Source organism: Calonectris borealis, chromosome 20 (assembly GCF_964195595.1).
Source record: "Calonectris borealis chromosome 20, bCalBor7.hap1.2, whole genome shotgun sequence".
Classification (NCBI taxonomy): Eukaryota; Metazoa; Chordata; class Aves; order Procellariiformes; family Procellariidae; genus Calonectris; species Calonectris borealis.
The window spans coordinates 13,981,514-13,999,747 of NC_134331.1; the positions used below are offsets into that span (position 1 = coordinate 13,981,514).

Consider the following 18,234-nt stretch of genomic DNA (forward strand, 5'->3'; position numbering starts at 1 on the left):
GCTCCCCTGGCCTGGAGAGTAAGTGCAGGCGCTCGGCAGCCCTCGCTGCAGCCAAAACCCACAGGGGGGCTGGGGAGGTGGGTGTTTTTTGGGCAGACTAAATTGCATCCCCCATGGAAAGATGAGCCGAGCGCGCCGGTGGGCTTTGAGAGCCCCTAACCCCCCGTTTTCTCCCCCCAGGCCCAGAGGCAGCCAACAACAACGTGCGGCTGGAGCAGGCGCCCTGGCCCCGCCGCCCTCCCGGCACCCGAGACCTGGAGCAGGCAGCGGCCGCCCTGCCCGTGTGAGTGCTCAGCCTCGGCGGGGGCACACCCCCCCTGCCCACCCAGAGCGACCCTGGTGTCCGGGCGCCGGGGGCATCACCACCTCCACCCCTCGGCTGTAGCGGGACTGATTTTCGAAAGAAAAGACGGTAACCTCAACTTCTCGTCCCCGGCCCCCCTGTGCAGAGGGGGGCCGAGAGCCACATCACTTCGAGCCCCCCATTAGCACCTTCCCATCCTCCAGCCCCAACGGGGACGGGCTGGGGTCCCCTCCTGCCCCCGGCCATCTCACACCCCCCGGCTCCTCTCCTCCAGCATGCGGAGCAGGTGGGACAGGCTCTCCCCACAAAGCGGGTCCTGGGATGTGGCCGGAGGGGAATGATGGGAGGGGGGTGCCCGGGGGTGCGGGTTAAGGACAAGTGTTGGCATTAGCATCCTCGGTGCATGAGCCGGTGACCTTCATGGGGGGCCGGCCCCCCCCAAGTTTGCTGGCCCGTGCCCCTGCCGTGCGGTGGGATGTCCCCATTAACGCACTGGCGGTGATGGTGCCCCCCTGGCTCCCCCTCCCTCCGCTCTCCTCCTGGGCAGCACGTGGGCTCTTGGGCCGGCCCGCGAGGCTGCTTTTCCCCAGGGGATGGAGCAGGGTGGCAGGGGTGGGCAGGGGACTGTTACCCCCCCCAGTCACCAGCCCCCGGGGCATCGCTAATTTAACCTCACTGTCTTCCGCCCCGCTGTGAGCTCAGGGCTCGGGGCTGTGCCCTCTCCCTGGAACAAGTGCCAAAAGTGTCACCCCCCGTCCCACCCGTCCTGCCCTCTCCATCGCACTTTGTAGCAGGGGGTGGATGAGGGTGCGGGAGCTGCCTCGCACCCCTCCATGCCCACCCCTCCCTCCCCACCCCTCCAGCCAGCGCTGGGCTGACAGCATAAGGGGTTTTGCTCCAGGGGACAGGCACACAGGGACAGCAATGGGGTAGGGACGCAGCCACAGTCCTCGGGGACCTGATGGGGCTGTTGCCAGAGGCCAGGCTTCACCGCGGAGAGCATCAGGGACAGCCAGAAGCCACTTTGAGGGAGCATCAGACCCAGCATCCCAATCTAGCGAGCTCTGGAGCTGTTTGGGCCAGCCCGGGGCGGGAGGCTGAGGCCCCCCCTTTCCCCCCCCCAGTTTTGTCACACAGATGTGATAGCAAAGGCCACCTCCTCTTTGCAGGAGGAAACTGCATTTCAGAGCTACCTTAGGACAGAGATGTTCATCCCGTGAAAGCAACGTCCCGCAGCGGCTGCGGGGTGTGTGTGGGGAGCAGGTCCCCGTCGCCCATCCCCACGGTGGAGCATGGGCTATGCTGATGGCCGTGGCTCCTAAAGGGGGATAAAGCCCTTTTTGGGGCTGGGGGGTGTTTTCTCTGCCTGGCTCACAGCTGGAGCCATGGTAGCTGCTTGCTCCGTGGCCCCCCTGAGGGTCTGCCAGAATTGGGGTCGGTGTTGGCCACCTCGCTGCTCCCTCCTCCGGGCTGGCACCCCACTATGCCTCCGTAAGCTCAACAGCTCCCAGATTCCTCCCTGGGAACCCAGGGTTGGGTGCTTGGTGGTGGGTGACATCTCCAAACCGCCGTCCCGTGGGATGGGAGCTGCTAACAGCAGCTGGAGCGGTGGGGACGAGCCTTGTGCCCCGTTTGGGGACATGCTGCATCCCCCTGTGGGGACACGCTGCCCAGTGCCGCGGTGGGGCAACCCATGGGTTTGGGTGTCCCAGCCCCGAGGAGCCAGCAGCACTGCGCCGGGCACAGGGAGAGCTTTGGGGGTTCACCGTCATGCTGAGCTGAGAAAACCAGGGGGGCTGCGGGAGGCCGGCTGTTCCCTAACCCTCTGGCATGGGCAGGGGAGGGAAAATCAGGCTGATGCTCCAGGCGTGGCTCGTCTACCAAAGCCCAACCTTCCTCGCCGTTTCAACGGGGACAACGAGAGCTCTCCAGGCCTGGCCAGGCACCACGGCGTAGGGCTGGGACGGTGCTTGTGGCTGCCGGCACGTCAGGGCAGAACAGGCAGGTCCTTGCTCAGGAGGGTCCCGGGAGGTGACCGGGAGGGTTTAAACAGGACCGGGAGGACCGAGCTGTGTGTCCCCGAGGCTGCAGGAGTGGCCAAGCAAGCTCACGGGGCGGCTGCAGACCGAGGCGGCTGCGTGCAGGCGCCTGCCGCTCGCTCGGAGGGACCGCGGCTGCCAGCGAGCGCACGGTGGTGGAGAGGAGCTGGGAGGAGGCTGTGGCCATGCAGCGTGCTGCGAGCAAAGAAATGAGCATCCTCTGCCGTGGCACAGGAGAGACGGGATTTTGGCGTGGGTGACACCAGCGCCGTCCTCGGCCACCCAGAAGGGACGAGGGGCAGGCAGGAGCTGCCAGTGCCGGCAGCGTGGGGTGAAAGGCAACAGCCCCTTGTCTCACGGGGCAGCCCCTTGTTCCAGTGATCCACCCGTCAGGGATTTAAGGAAGGAAACCAGATTGCTGCTTACGACTTTGCTTGGAGCATGTTTTGGATTTTAAGAGTATGTTTAATAAAGGGTATCTTATGTCGACAAAGTGTCCAGAGTCATTTCATGGTTACAAGGCAAGGGCAGTCGGGGTCTTGGGGGCTCGGTGGGTGGAAGCCTTTTTTGGCTGGGAGCGTCCACCTACCCGTCACCCAGGCACCTCCACAAAACCAGCCCAGCTGCTTCAAATCTCCTAAAACACTTCCCAAGATCCCCTCCAACCCGCATTACCCAACCATCCTAAATCCTGCCTCCGCCGAGCCCTGCCGGGATGGAGAAGGTGCAAATGCAAACAAAACCTCTGCAGGAAGAGCCTGGCCTGCGGTAGCGGCATCTTCCTGGCGTGGGGCGCAGTGGCCGGGCAGACAGCACAGGCTCCGTGGCCCCTGGCACTGCTGGGACGGATGAGGACACCCAGAGGGGACTTTTCCTGGAGGAGAAGAGGAGCACTGAGGAGCTGCTTGTGCAGGAGAAATCCCTCCAGTGCTGGGGAAGAAAACTCATGCTGGGAGCCGATGCCTTGAAGGTGAGGAGGGCTGTAAGGGGGGATTATAATTTGTTTTTAATGGAGGGGGCTGGTGCATGGTGGGGGGAAGCACCTTACAGCTGGGGGAAGGGCTCGCAGATGGCCAGATCCTGCGAAGGGGGAGGATCGGGGTGGGAGAATTGAGGCCTGAAGCGCTTTGCCCCAGGCTGCTCAGGAAAGTCCTCGAGCTCTCGCTGCCTTCAGGTGCGTTTTTATAGGGGCAGGTCCTGCTCCCGAGGGAGCTGACTTGTTAGAAGGGCAGAAAACTGAGGTTTGGGGTTGTTTTCTGGATATTGGTCTGCTGAAAAGTGAAATAGAAATTTCCGCTTCCCTGGGAGTTGCCTCCTCCCTCCTCCATGCCCGGTCCCAGCACCGGCCACCTCCCAGCCTGCGGCCACTGGGGACGGGCACGAGCAGAGGGGACTCTGCCCCTGTGTTGGGGAGGGGTTTGACCCCCCCAGCTTGTCTCGCCCAAATCCTCGGCGATCCTGGCAGGAAAATCCCTCCTTGTACTTGCCACTTCAGGCAGCAGCGGGTCTGACCCCCCTCGAGCGGGTCTGGCCGCTCACCAGCCCCTCGCTCTCGGAAGTCCTTCCCCTGTGGGGCAGTGGGCAGGAGAAGTGCCCGGTGTTTAATCTTCCCTGAGACACCCCGAAGCCCCCCACTCCCCCAAAGGGCAGGCCTTGCGCGGTGGGGTGAAAGCAAATGGCTTCCCTTGGGTTTCATGTCTGCTCTCGGCCCCCTCGGTCGGGGAGGGGGGTTCCCTCGCTGGTCTCTGTTAAAGCCCTTGGGCTGGCAGCGGGGGGGTCGGGGATTTCGTTTAGAGGCATATGGTTGTCATCCTTTTCATTAAATAAAGGCAGGCCCCATCCTTTGTTTTGGGGGGCTACCAGCGCCCCTTCTCCCTTCAGCTTTGCCCTAATTGCCGTGGGCTCCTCAGGGGTCAGAAGTGGAGGGGGGGCACACGGAGGAGGAGAGGGCTGGGATCGCCCCGTGCCAGCCCAGCGGGGGGCCAGGACACAGGTTTGGGGTTTGCCGGTGCTGCTGGGGCTGGATTTGGCGCCGGGCGGGGGGGACGGCGGGGTCCCGCAAACCCCCAGCATCCCTGGGTACCGCAGCCCAGCCGGGTCCCGCATCCCCCCCAGCATCCCTGGGTACCGCAGCCCAGCCCACCGCACCCCGCCCGCGCCCCGTCCCCAGCCGGGGTCTGGCCCCAAATGGCCAAGTCTCACCCCAAACTGGCAGGTAGCCTCCGACTCCCCATGGCAACGCGAGGACCAATGGCAGGGCCGGAAGCTGTTTACGGGGCGGAGCGTCGCCGTGGCAACGCGTGAAGCCTTTCGGAGCAGCTACTTAATGGCAGCCCCCGGGCGCCGGCAAATCACGGCGGCGGCGGGCAGGGCGGGCCCGGCGGGGTCAGCGCTCCGGGCAGCGGGACCCCCCTTCCCCCCCGACGGGCCCCGGGACTGTTTTTGCCCTTTTTTTTTTTCTCTCCCCTCTCTTTTTTTTTTTTCCCCTCCTCCTGTTTTTCCAGAAGCTTCTTGCTCTCTCGTGAACTTTGGAAGTTGGGGACGTGGCCGGGACGGGGTAAGGGGCGGCGGCGGCGGCGCCCAGCAGCGGTGGGGAGCGGCGGGCTGGCTGGGGAGGGCGGCGGGACGGGCCCGCGGGGTGGCACCGCCGGGGGCTCCGCCGGGCTGCGCGGGCGAAGCCGGCCGTCAGGGGCGGCAGGTCTGCACGGGGGTGCCTATTGTCGCTGTTATTGTTATTTGTACCCCCCTGCCCCCCGACCGCTGCAGCGAGCGCGCCGGGATCGCCCTCACCGCGGGCGCAGGAGTTCGCGGAGCTGGCTGGTGGCACTGGGGACCAGGCGTCCGAACGAGCTGTCGCTGCCCTCAGCCTTATTGCTGGGGGAAAACCTGTTTTCTGGGAGCGGGGCCGGTGGTTCCGCGCCCCCCCGCGCCCCCCGGCTGTTAAGCACGGCGTCGTTCAAACGGCGGAACCCCCGGCCCCGCCGCCGCGCAAGGCTCCGCGGCCCCGCCGGCCGGGCGCTCGCTCCTCGCCCAAAACCGGGGGATTTCGGGTTTACAGCCCAGCAGCGGGGCCGGACGCCGCATCCCCAGCCCGGGGATAAGCGAAGCCGGAGTCCGCCGGCTCGCTGCGAGTGGGGGTGTGCTCGGGGTGGGTCCGCGCCCCCGGGCTGTTTCAGGGGTGCCGGGTGAAGGGAGGAGCAGAAAGAGCACGAAACCCAGGGAAGGTGGTAGCGGAACTTTAAGATGTTTTGTGGAGGTGTTGGATCCTGAGATTTTTTTGTCCTGCTAGTGGTGGGGGGGGAGAAACATCCTCGCTTTGTGGGACGGCAGGGCTGGATCTTGGTTGTTTGAGGGTTTTTTTGTTGTGTTTTTTTAAATTTCTTTCTTCAGCCGAAGGCTTGCTGGGCAGCGCCGGCCCACTGGGGTTTGGGTGACACCGGGGTGTGGGGGTTTGAGGGAATTTCCCCAAGGTTCAGGGCTGCTAAAGCACCCCGGGGGAGGCCTTGCGGCTCCAGTGCACAGCACCCCAGGGATGGGTCTCATCCAGTGGCACCAGGAGCACCCAGGCCCAGCCCTGCCCGGGTGCCAGACAGCGGCTGCGCCTCGGGGAGCCTCAACCCTCTCCCTGTTGTTATTGCAGGATCTGCGCCATCCCCTCCGTCCCCTTCACGGGCACACCGCGAATGCAAGAGCTGCCGATGCGCCGAGGCATGGCTGAGGGGTGGCTGAGCTGCCTGCGGGCAGGGAAGGACAGAGGGCAGGAGGGCAGCATGGGGGACTCGGACGACCTGGACGACAGCCTGACCAGCCTCATGTGGCTGCAGGACTTCTCAATCATCAACGCCAGCATGGGCAAGTCCTCCTGCTGCCCCAGCGGCCCGGACCCCCACGACTGTCAGAGGATCCCCAGCTTTGCCGCCCCGTGTTCGCCCCTGGCCGCCGACCCGGCGTGCATGGGCATGCCCCACACTCCCTGCAAGCCCATCTCCTCCTCCACCTCGAGGACGGCACACCATGCCGTGGCCATGCACCCTCAGCTCGCAGAGGACATCGACTACAAGACCAACCCACGCATCAAGCCGCCCTACTCCTACGCCACCCTCATCTGCATGGCAATGGAAGCCAGCAAGAAGCCCAAAATCACCCTCTCCGCCATCTACAAGTGGATTACCGACAACTTCTGCTACTTCCGACATGCCGATCCCACCTGGCAGGTAGGACATTTGGAGACCTCTTGCCTTGTCCCCTCTCCCTGCAGGGCTGGGGAGGGCTTTCCACAGCCTCCATCATACAAGGCGAGATCCCGCGGGGATGCTGGATCCCGCCGGGAGGAGAGCGGCACCGGCAGCTGGCGGGGAAGGGTAGTAACGGGAAAGAGCTTGGGTGTGCAGAAATGCCACGGCCTCGTGGCGGCAGAGGGAAGAAGCCATTAGGGGGAGAGCTCAGGGCCATTTTGGGAGCGGGGAGGTACTCGCTGGGCTGCTGGTCCCTGCGGCTCCTCTCGGCTCTGGGGAGAAGGCATCTCTGTCCCCTGCTCCACCTTTTTGGACCCCCTCGAGGCTCAGCACACGTGTGAATTCGCCAGATCAAGTATCCCTGGGTGCTGAGGACCAGGCGTAGGAGAGGGATGGAGAGGACCCCCAGGGAGATGCCACTTGTTGGACAAATCCCTCGTTGGAGAGGTTCAGAGCAGAAATGCTGCTGCTTTTCAAGCAGGGCAGAGGGCAGGTCTCCTGTCCCCTTGGACAAGCGAAGGAGGCTCCATTGCTGTGACGAGCTGGTGAGGCCTCAGAGGGAAGCCCAAGAAAGGTCAAATAGGGCTGCTGTCCCCAGCTAGCATGAGCATGTCCCCGGGGGGTAGGGGAGAGCCCCCAGGCTCACCAGCTTTGGGGACAGCCTAAAGCACAGGGGCTTTTCCCAGCCACCTTGGCTCGCTGCCCTCCTCCATCACGCGAGGGGACCTCCGGCACGTGAGGCTTTCTGGGATGTGGCAGGGCAGGAGGGACCTTGGTGGCTCGTCCCTCCGCTCGGGTTATTCCCAGCCCAAATCCGCAGCGTGCCAGCGACCCCGCTGGCAGTGCTCACCCAGGCAGGGTGGGCAAAACCGCTGCAAACCCCCTGCCCGGGTGTTGCCCACCTTCTCCCTGGGCAGGCGGGTCTCCAGCGGCTCTTGAAGCCCATCACGGGGAAGGGAATCCCCCAGTCCCTCTCCAGGGCCACCTGGGTCCCCCAGCCTCCCCTGTGCTGGGGGGACCTACGGCAGCGACTCGGGAGGAGGAGCTGTGTGCCAGCATGTTGACTTTCTCCTGCAAACTCACGGCTGGATAATCACCATGTTTTTAATTAAATGTGTTTATTAAAAAAAGAAAGAAGGTTTTCAATCCCTCTCCGCAGAGAGGCAGGGGGTTCACGGGATTGTTGCAGGCAGGAATGATAAATATGTTAACCGGCCGGGTAATAATGGAGGGCAGCCCAGGCTGAATGAAGTTTGGGATGGGGAGGGGAGATGGAGAGCAGAGGATTCAGCTTGCAAGTCTCTGACCCTTGTAAAATTTTGTTAAACTGTAAATTTGGAGTTACCACAGCCTGAACAGTTTGCAGGGATATCTGTGTTCCTGCTGCTTCTTTTTTCTTTTTTGCTCTCTTTTTTTTCTCCTCTCTTTTTTTTCTCCTCTCTTTTTTTTCTCCTCTCTTTTTTTTCTCCTCTCTTTTTTTTCTCCTCTCTTTTTTTTCTCCTCTCTTTTTTTTCTCCTCTCTTTTTTTTCTCCTCTCTTTTTTTTCTCCTCTCTTTTTTTTCTCCTCTCTTTTTTTTCTCCTCTCTTTTTTTTCTCCTCTCTTTTTTTTCTCCTCTCTTTTTTTTCTCCTCTCTTTTTTTTCTCCTCTCTTTTTTTTCTCCTCTCTTTTTTTTCTCCTCTCTTTTTTTTCTCCTCTCTTTTTTTTCTCCTCTCTTTTTTTTTCAAGGCTGTGTTCTCATCCCCTATCCCAATTCCCGTATGTGAAGACAGCCTGGAAAGGTCATGCCACCCATACTCCGGGGGGAGATGGATATATTCCTGTGGGAGCTGAGTGCTTTGGAGAGGAGCCAACACACCCAAGGAGCTTCAGCCCAGAGGAGGGTTTTGTTGTGTGTGTGTGTGTGTGCGCGCATGTTTTTCAACAGCTCTAAGCATTCAAGCCTTGTTTTTCCTATTCGGCAGTACGGATTATGGATGAATAAGCATAAAGATATCCAGGCAACATTAAAAAAAAAAAAAATCTCTACCATATCCAATCTCTTAATACAGTCTTGGCTTTGTGGAGTACAACGCTGGGTTATTTACCCAATAACTGAGTTTCCTTTCTGATTATTCACATCACTCCAGGCACATTCAGGGTTTCAGAACAGCTCGACGGGAGCAGAAACTCCTCTTTTTCTCTTTTTTCCTTCCCCCCCCCCCAGCTCATTTGAGCAGCGGCTGATGAAGATGCAGTGATTTCACACTGAGCTTCCCTGGGCCAGGGGGCACCTCTGGGGACACACAGGGCTGCGGCAGAACAGCCCACAGGTCTCTCCGGTTTTGCCCACCTGGTTTGTGTCAGCCTGGCCGCGGGGAGGCATGGTGTCTATTTTTTGGCCAAATATTTTCCCCTCAACACTAGCAATAGGCGCAGATGAACTGGGCGATGCAAGGAGGGCCCTGATGATGGTGTGCTGCCATGTGTTGCCACTTGTAATGGGGCCGTGGCCGTAAAGACCCTCCTCTTCCTCTTTAGCCATGAAGGAGGACCCGACCTCCTCCAGCTTAGCTCCATGCCTAGAGCAAGTCTGGCCAGTTTCTCCCATTGCTCTGCGTGATCCAAGGCCCCATGGCCCCAATGTACAGCGAAGGAGAGTTGCCCAAAAGCTTCCCGTTGGTTGGCAAGTCCTAGCTTGAATCCCTTGGCTCCTGCCGCCTCTGGCTGGATTAGACAGAAGGCAAGAAAATTCTGCTGGTGACTCGGGGCAGGGGAGTTTCTGCTGGGCATGTAGCCCGGGATGTCTTGATGTTGCCATTTCTGCTTTCTTTTTCCCAAAGGTCCTTGCTGAAAACATGCTTTTCCACCAGCCTCCCCATGCAGGTAGGTGCTGTGGCAGCAGACAAGCGTTCAGCCTTGTTTTTTTTCTCTTTTGGGTCTAGAACTCCATCCGGCACAACCTCTCCTTGAACAAGTGCTTCATCAAGGTGCCCCGGGAGAAGGGCGAGCCAGGGAAAGGTGGGTTTTGGAAGCTTGACCCCCAATACGCCGACCGGCTCAAGAACGGTGCCTTCAAAAAGCGGAGGATGCCCCCAGTGCAGATCCACCCGGCCTTCACCAAAAGAGCCCAGCAAGAAGCACGGTGCGTCGCCAGCCCAGCCGCTTCGGCTTGCACCTCCAATAACATCCTCAACATCAACACAGAGTCACAGCAGCTGCTGAAAGAGTTTGAAGAAGTCACCGGCGACCAGAACTGGAATCCAGCGGATGGCAAAGCAGGGCACAAGCGCAAGCAGCCCTTGCCCAAGCGAACGGCCAAGGCATCTCGGCTTTCCAACTCTGCCTTGCTGACCCAGGAAGAGCAGACCGAGCTGGGATCGCTGAAAGGTGATTTTGACTGGGAAGCCATCTTCGACACCAACCTGAATGGAGACTTCTCCACTTTTGGGGATCTGGAGCTCACGCCTCCAATCAGCCCCATAACACGCGACCTGGACTTGACGGTACATGGGCACCACATTGACTGTCCCCAGGGGCAGGAGCAGGTCCTCACCGAATCCAACCAGAACAACCTGGACTTTGATGAAACCTTCATGGCCACTTCTTTCCTGCAGCATCCCTGGGACGAAGGGACAAACGATTACCTCTCCAACTCCGTCAACGTGGAGCAGTTGTTTGAACTCAACGACGCCTCTTTGCCAGCGGATGTAAGCGACTGGAGCAGTCTGGCGTCCCTCTTATGAGAGGCCAGTCACCATTCAAAGCCCACACGGACTTTAGTAGGATGCTCCCCCCATGCTGCTGGGACTTACAAGGGACAAGATTTTCTAGAGACAGACGTCCACAGTGACTTTTACCAGCTTCATCGTAAGATTATTCACAGAAACACCGGGGCGGGGGGGAAATCAACAGAACGGGAACTGCTTGATATATCTTTAAAGGATGCATCAGAAGTCTCTAGTCCATGAATTTCCTCAAGAGAAGAAATATAACACTACTTATTTTTTTACTTTCAGAGGAAGAAATGTGAATTATCGTATTTTTTTTCCGTGGAAATGGACATGGCATATGTTCCTTCAGGGCTAAAGGAGAGCACCTGCTAAATCCCATCCAAGACATGAGATTCCTGGTGGCTTAGGACTTGATAGACTAAGTGCAATTTCCTCACCCCTTCGTCTCTCCGTTTCTCTCTCTCTTTCCTTTTTCTGGCTAGGGTAGTTGATAGGTATAGTGTGATAATTAGCTAGCAAGCAAATAGAGGTCCCTTCTGGATTCTCTGAGTTCAACCTCCCTCCTGACTTGTGCCTAGGGAAGAAGAAAAGGTTTATAAATTCAGCAAGTCTGCCTCTTTAGATGTTTTTATATAATCTATTATATATTATATATTCAAAGAAACCTATATTTTTAGCACTAGAATTTCTTAATAGTGGGGGGATAGGGGAAATGCAGTTTGGGAGTTGTTTTACATTTTCACTGTTTAAAGGCTTGTGTTTGTTGTTCTGTAAACCAAGACCACGTGAGGGAGGATTCCTGCAGCAGCAGCAACAGATTTCGTTAAGGATCCAGGAATTGGCCCCGGCCGGAGAGAAGCAGCGGAGACCGGGGCGCTCCCAGAACTGGCTTTCGTATTTTTTGTACCCAAAATCCTCACCGTGATTGCCGAAGGGTCTAGACCACCATAAACCCTCTCGGTCTTTCACCAGCTGACATAGCCCCTCTCCATTTTTTTTGGTCCAAGACTGTTGTTCTCCACTTCTTTTGCTCATCTGTCAGGCTCTGAGTGGCTGCCCGGGTAATGCAGGACCCCAATTAAGGATGCGCTTTTGGGGGAGCCATAAGGAAAACACCGTGGCATGGCCATCAGCTGGTGGCAATGGGGTCACTCCACATCAGATGCTCCCAGGAGGGATGGAGGAGCGAAGAAATCCACATTCAGGCTCCAACCAGGAGCTCAGGCCAAAGACTGTGCGTGCAACGGGCTCCGGGGACGGCAGCGGAGATGACGTCCCATCCAGCCGGGAGAGCCGCCGGGACTCACAGAAACTGAAGCTTTGGCCCTTTGGCTCGGTGTGCAGCGAGGGCGTGGTGGGGTCTCTGCAAAGTAGCTCAGAAACATTTCGGGAGCGGAGCCAAACTCTGCTGAAACTTGACTTGAAGCTCTCGAGAACTGGATTCTTCGCCTCTCCTTTGCTGTAGGTTACTAGAGGTAGAGTAGCCATCAGGTAGGAGTAAGTAGAAGCTGTAGTTTTAGTGGTATGTCTTAGACTTGCCGAAAAATGGAAGATTGTAAAGAGTTTCTTTTTTGGTTACAGAAGCACTTAGGACCTTTAATGTGAGCAATATAATTTAGCAAGAGTATAGTTGTAGTGTAAGAATCAATAAACAAGCCTTAAAAAAAATATAAATTACCCTTGGAGTAATTTGCACCCAAATTTGGGGAGAGGGTTGGAGCCATGGAGGTGGGAGCGCAAGTCCCGCATGCCCCCGGTGAAGCGTGGGGCAGGCTGAGAACCAACACCTTCAGCTCCTGCAAGCAGCAGAGCCGGGGCGGGGGCCGCTGCTTTGCCCAGGTGCCAGCGTCTGAAGTCCCCTGGGATGCCACCGCACGGCTGGGGACACTGTCCTGGGGCCGAGGAACGAGGGCCATGTCTCTGGGGGCTTTGGGAGTTGGTGTAGATGTTTATATCTGTATTGGCGATGCTTCTTTTTATTTGTTATTTTTGTTATATATTTCTGTTTTGGGGCCTCTATACTGATGCTGAAGAACTGCAGAGATATGTGTGCAATTTAACCTTTTTCATGGAAAGTTATTTACAAATTAAAAAAAAAAAGAAAAAAAAAAATGCAGAAAAACCCTTCCTTTTGCCTCCTTATTTCCCTCCAGCACCGCCTGGCTCTGTCTGACCCTCTCCCCTGGAGGTAGGGGACATCTCACCGGCCCAGCCCTGGTTGTACACCCAGACCGGGTACATGGGTGCTATCACCCCCCTCCACAGCGGCACACCAATACCCTGCAGGGAAACTGAGGCACAAACCACCACCTGCGCGGCAATGGTTACACACCGCCTGTGCGGCACAAGGGTGGCCGTGCCCAGTGTCCCAAGTCCTGGGAGCTGCTCCCAAGCCCTGGAGCACCCTTCCCTGCCCCTGCAGAGAGCTCCTGGGGGTGGCATGGTGCGAGTGCCTGGGACTATCCCTCTGCTTGTGCCATGTCCCCACCTGGCCCTGTAGATGCCCTGGGAAACACAAGCGGCTTCGGAGCCCCCCTGGGTACAGGGCGGCGAGAGGAGCTGCACAGCAGCCGCAGGAATAGCCGAGCCCTCGCGAGGCCAATTACGTCGAGGAGCAGTTGGGCTCTGCCAAGGCAGGGAAGAAAAGCAGCGTGAGCTCAGCTGCCAGCCCAGCCGGCGCAGGCAGGGCAGGGGGCGGCGGGTCTGGGGGCAGCAGGTTCGGGGAGCCCCAAGGGGAGGGCAGGTTGGCTCAGGGCAGGGGCTGGGTGCGAGGCTGGCCGGGGCCAGGCTGCGGGTACCTCTCTGTGCCCACAGCTGGGGCAGTGCTGCCACTTGGGGTGGTGGGAGAAGGGGGCTGGAAGGGGACTCTGCAAAAGGGAGGTCTGCCCAGCCCCCCCCGTCACGTCTGAGCACCTCCAGGGACAGAGATCCCCCTCCAGACCCTGCCTGGGGCTCGTCCAGCTTGGTGCTTCAGATGGACCCACTCCAGGATGTCCCATCCCTTTTGCATTGGGGACACAGCCCTTCCCGTCTCCCCAGCACACAAGGAGCGCCCTGTCATCTCCCCAGTGATTTACTGGATCCCATCGGCACCAGGCACTGCGGCAGTCAGCCCCAGGACTGCCCATTTGCTCTGCAGTGGTCACAGCTGCTCCCAATCCGGCCAATCTCAACCCAAAATAAGGGCTGGGCTCACTGCGGAGACTGGCCTTGGCTGGTGTGTGCTTTGTGCTGGGAGGGCAGGATGTGGCCCTTGGGATGAGGTAGGGTTATCCCTGTGGGGGACAGCTTTGATGTGTCGGGGGGGGGTGTGTGTGTGGAATTTTGGAGGCAGATCTGGGCTCTCCTTTCAGCTTGGGGACATTGGGGACCATGAATCCCGAAAGGCAACAAGGAATTCCCTGTCCTGGCTTCGTCTCCTCTCAGCTCCCCGTTGGTAGCACCAGGGGAGCTGCTCTCCGCTCCCGCCCCGGTAGCAGTGGCACTGGCAGGGCTGCAAAAAGCTGGCAGCCCCCTTGTACCTCAGTCCACTTATTTATTTTGTTTTGCCAGGCACAACTGCGTAGTTTCTGTTTTTAAACTCCCTGAAAAAAGAGAGGCGCCCAGCACCCCCACCCTGCCAGGGGACTGAAAAAAACGACCTTGCCAGGAAAAAATATTCCAGCCTGCCGGAGCCAGTCGAGGGTTTTAAAGTGAGAAAGGGTGAATATAAAGGAGGCACCAGGCGAGGCCTGAAACAACCTCGTTTTGTTCAGCTTCTGAAAGCAACAAAACCAACTTGGACGTGATTTTTTTTTCTCTTTCAATGAGATGGTTTGGTGGGGGGGTTATTTTTTAAGCAGCAGCCAGGAGGTGCACAAGTGGGGGTGCTATGGGGTGGGAGCATCGCTTCCCGCGGGCGCGGAGGCAGGCAGGACGCCACGCTGCTGCCCGCAGAAAGCCGGTGTGTGCTCGGGGCGAAGCACGGTGCCAGGAGGAGGTCAGGACCCGGCAGCGCCCGGCCTGCCCGGGCTTGCCGGTGGCAGCAGGGTTGCAGCCTGTGGCTGGGGCTGGTCCAGCCCTGTGCGCTGCCCCGGCTCGCCCAGCACAGGGGTGGTGATGGGTGATGGGTTGGGGACCCCTGGGCTGGCGGTGTCCCCCCTGCTCTACGCGTGGGCAAAGCATCGTGCAACGAAAACCCAGACCGCTGTAGCCCAGAGCCGGCCATGTTTTGGGGCATCCCACCACTGGCACCCACCAAAGCGCCCAGCTCCAAAAACTCCCTGCAAACTCAGCCTTCGCAGCCCCAGCCAGGTCCTTCCCCAGCCAGTTATTAAGCACATGGCAATTATTCCTTTATTATTTATTTCTGCTATTCCCCCAGCCGTCCCCTCATCCATCATCCCTCCCTGATGGGCAAACATTGACACCTCAAACCAATCTCCCGTTCACAGAGGGGGAAAAAAATATACACATAAGCCCTTCTTTTCTCTCCTTTTCTTGCCGTGTCTTTCTTTCCCCTCCATTGAGTGCGGGGCTGGCACGGAGCCATTCTGGCAACAGCCGGCTTTCACTTGCTAATCATCCTAAATATTGAAAATCAACGCCTAGAATAAACAGCTCAAAGATTGGGGCCATCTCTGCTCTGTTTGGAAATGCTAATCTCGCTGCCTTTTGTTTTCCTTGTGTGGATTTGGTGCTGTGCGTTTGGAGGAGGTCACAGCTCATGGGTTCTCCCTCCACCCCCAGATTTTTCTTTTTTTTTAAATTTTTTTCCCCCCTTCAACGTGAAAAATTCAGCCCATTTTAACATCCCAGGCTGGGACGGCCCGAGCAGTGGGGGGGAGAAGGGGGAGACAGGATGGAGGAGGGTAGGGAATGGACTCGCCTTGCATAGCAATGAATGAACCTCCAAAGTTTGGGAAAAAACAGGTTCCCAAACGTGCATCCAGGAGTTCACGTGGGTGAGAAATCTCATGGGAACCGCGGCTGGGCAGGGAGCTCCATCCCTGGTACAGCAGGTCCCTGGGGGGAATGGGGATGGGGATGGCATCGGGGCAGCCTGGCCCCCAGCCCTGCGGTGCGGGGCAGAGCTTGGGGATGGCTCAGGGACTCCCTGCCCCTGGACACTGATTTTTGGAGGGTTTTATACCCGAGGGGATGGAGGCTGTAATGGGCGCCAGGGCTGGACCCCAATGTCTTTGCCTGGAGGAATCAGGCTGGATGCAAACACCTTTCTGTGGGGTCGCAGGGGCTCTGGGAAAGGTGGCTCTGAAGACAGAGAGGGGGCAAAGCCCCTTTTCTGCTTTTCCAGCTCCAACCTTGCACTGGTAGCAGAGCCCAGTGGGACCTGTGGCATTCGCATAGCTTGGATGGCTTACAGCATCCTGTTGGGGAAACTGAGGCAGGGCAAGGCGGTGGTCTGATGTCAACCAGAACCTGATTATCTGGGCAGCACTTTTGGAGCACGCCTGCACCCTCGTGTTTTCAGCCGTGTTTTTTGGCCGTGCACAGGGGCAGCACCCTCTGGCACCAGGGAGCCCACCCGGCAAAGCTCCCTGCCTCCCTCCACACCCCAGGCAGCCCTGGGATGGGTCAGTGGCCGTTGCCAGCAGCCGTTCCCAGCGGCGCGGCCAGCACAATGCGCCGGCAGGCCAGGGCTTGCCCTGAGGCGGGGGGAGCGCCGGCAGCCGCTCGCCCGAGCCACAATGCAACAGCCCCTGTGTAAATGCCGTCACGAGGAGATGCTCGGCAAGCTGCCCCTTCCTCCTCCTCCTCCTCCTCATCCCTGCCATCTGCCCGACGTGTGCCCAGGTAAGGGGCTGCAGCCCCACGGGGCTCCTGCTCCTCCAGCCCAGCCATGCCACAAAAAGTGGCCCCCGTGGGCAGGGGGGGGACGTGTCCAGCCCCTGCAGCGGAGGGGCTGAGCCACCGGAGCAGTGCCAGTGTTGCCTCCTTCTTTGGGAAACCACGTCATGCCGAGGTCAAAACTTGGCCAGTTTGCAAACAAGCACCGGGGCCACGGGGATTTCTTTACAAAGGCTGTTTTTTTCAGGTGATTTATTTCCAGGTTTGGAGCGTTAGGGCCAGCCCGCGTCTTGAGATTGGTTTTTTTTTTTCACTGCCATCACGTCGGTAAGAAACTTGCTTTAGAAACCCAAAGCAAACACTCTCCTTTGGTGTCTGACTCCAGAGGATGGGTCTTAAACACCCCAAAAAAGGTGCAAGCAGAGGCAGGCTGTTGGCTCTGCGCCCGATGCGCCCAGTTCACCCATGGATGCTGCTGCGGGCAGAGCCGGGCAGCAAAGGCAGCATGAGGGCGAGCAGGTGCATTAGGGGAACAGCCCAGTTCAGGGCAATGTGGGCACAACCCCCGAATGTCTGGGAGTTATGGATGGGGCCGGCCAGGCTGGGCAGCGTGGGGATGTCGGGTGCGGATCCCCTGGGATGCTCCCATCCTGCGCGCGGGGGCCGCTGGGCTGGAGGCCGGTGTAGGCGGTGGGAAGGCTCGGGGGCATTACGAGTGGCGGGTGTTGACCTAGAAATCGCAAAGAATTTGGCCTGGCGTCGCACTGGCGGGCGGTGTGCCAGCCTGGCAGCCGAGGAAGCGCAGTTCTGCTCCAAAACACCACTTCTTTTCCCCGTTCCTGGCCAGGAGAGGCAACTGCCGCCTGCCCTGGGGGCTCCGTGAGCTTTTTGGGCTCACCGGTGTCGAGGGATGGGATGCCCATCCCTCCCAGCAGAGGCATTGCTGGCTGAGCATGAGCCGGGGATTTGTTTTCACTCCTCTGGGAAGTGTGTGCTCCCACCCGGCATGGGGACGGTGCCGATTCCCGGCCAGGGAATGGGGAGAGCAGACCTGCAGGTGCTGGGGGGAGTAATGCTCCATCCCAGCAGCTTTTGGTTATGAGACATATTAACAGTCAGGAATGTGCAAACATCCAAAGGTCAGAGCTGTGCAGTGGCAAGGTGGCTGCGGTGGCTCCGGCCGCCGGGAGCGCAGCAGGCGAAGGCAGGACCCCGCGCCCCACTGTGGGCAGAGAGGGATGGCGGAGGAGGGTCCCCTCTGCATGGGGCTCGTTGGACCTGCACCCCGCGACGGACCCCGTGGCCTCGCCGGGTGGCTCCTTGCTGGCCCTGGCGTCACGGAGCGCATTCCTGCCAGTGCGACGGGGCCAGCTACAGCCTGCACAGCCTGCCCATCCCTGTCACGTGGGAGGACGCGCGCCTGACACCGACCCGCATGGCAAACACCCCCCTTCCTTCCCCAGCAACGCGGCGCAGAGAGAAAATGAGCATCGTCCCCAGCACGGCCCTCAGCTCCCGAAAGATGGTGCCCTGTAGTTCCTCTGTCCCTGGGACCGATGCTCCTGGTGCATGCATACACATCCCACCGCCTCCCAAATCCAGCTGGGAACCTCAGCTCCTGATCTAAGGAGGAGAGGAAGAGCTCAGCCATGTCCTGGGTGGCACCGTGTTGGTCCCCGGTACGTGCCAGCTCCTTGGTGGCCCAAGGCGCTTGGCTGGAGGAGGGGGTCTCTGCCCTGTTCCCCCCACTCCGGCAGAGTGCTAAGTAAACAGTGACGAGGGGAACCTCGTTAATCCTGGTCATTCATTTACAAAAAGCCATTTAGAGCTGGCTATGCAGGCAGTTATCAGAGCACAGGGGAGGTTTTCCCAGCAGGACCTTAATTCCCTCCGCAAATAAAGCTGGAGGGAGGGAGAGCACAGCTTGTGTCTGCGATGGATGGGGGCTCGGGGGGACTTCTGCGGCCAGCCTTCGAGGGACTGATCCCCGCGAACCCCCTTCCTGCAAGGAGCGGAGGGTCGTTGAGGGATTCCCCGTTAGGCGATTGCTCAGGCGCTGTTTCAGTGCAATTGCTGCCATGCCGCACCTTTCCCTGGAGCAGCCAGGCTGGCGTGGTCCTTCCCAGTGCCGCACGGGAAGGACTGGGAAGCTGCAGGA

At 59.1% G+C, this 18,234-nt stretch overlaps 1 protein-coding gene across 1 annotated transcript; it reads left to right on the top strand.

Annotated features, from left to right (window-relative positions):
* Positions 1-6,026: 6,026 nt before the first annotated feature.
* FOXJ1 (forkhead box J1) lies at positions 6,027-10,301 on the top strand. The gene is made up of 2 exons (XM_075170118.1): positions 6,027-6,557; positions 9,501-10,301. Exons 1-2 carry the CDS (start codon positions 6,027-6,029, stop codon positions 10,299-10,301), a joined length of 1,332 nt encoding a protein of 443 aa, XP_075026219.1.
* The last annotated feature ends 7,933 nt before the right edge of the window (positions 10,302-18,234 follow it).

Bases quoted from the DNA above. Each gene is read 5' to 3' on its own strand.
- FOXJ1 (XM_075170118.1), top strand. From the start codon at position 6,027: ATGCAAGAGCTGCCGATGCGCCGAGGCATGGCTGAGGGGTGGCTGAGC. The intron at 6,558-9,500 runs GTAGGACATTTG...TTTTGGGTCTAG, and splicing joins ATGCCGATCCCACCTGGCAG to AACTCCATCCGGCACAACCT.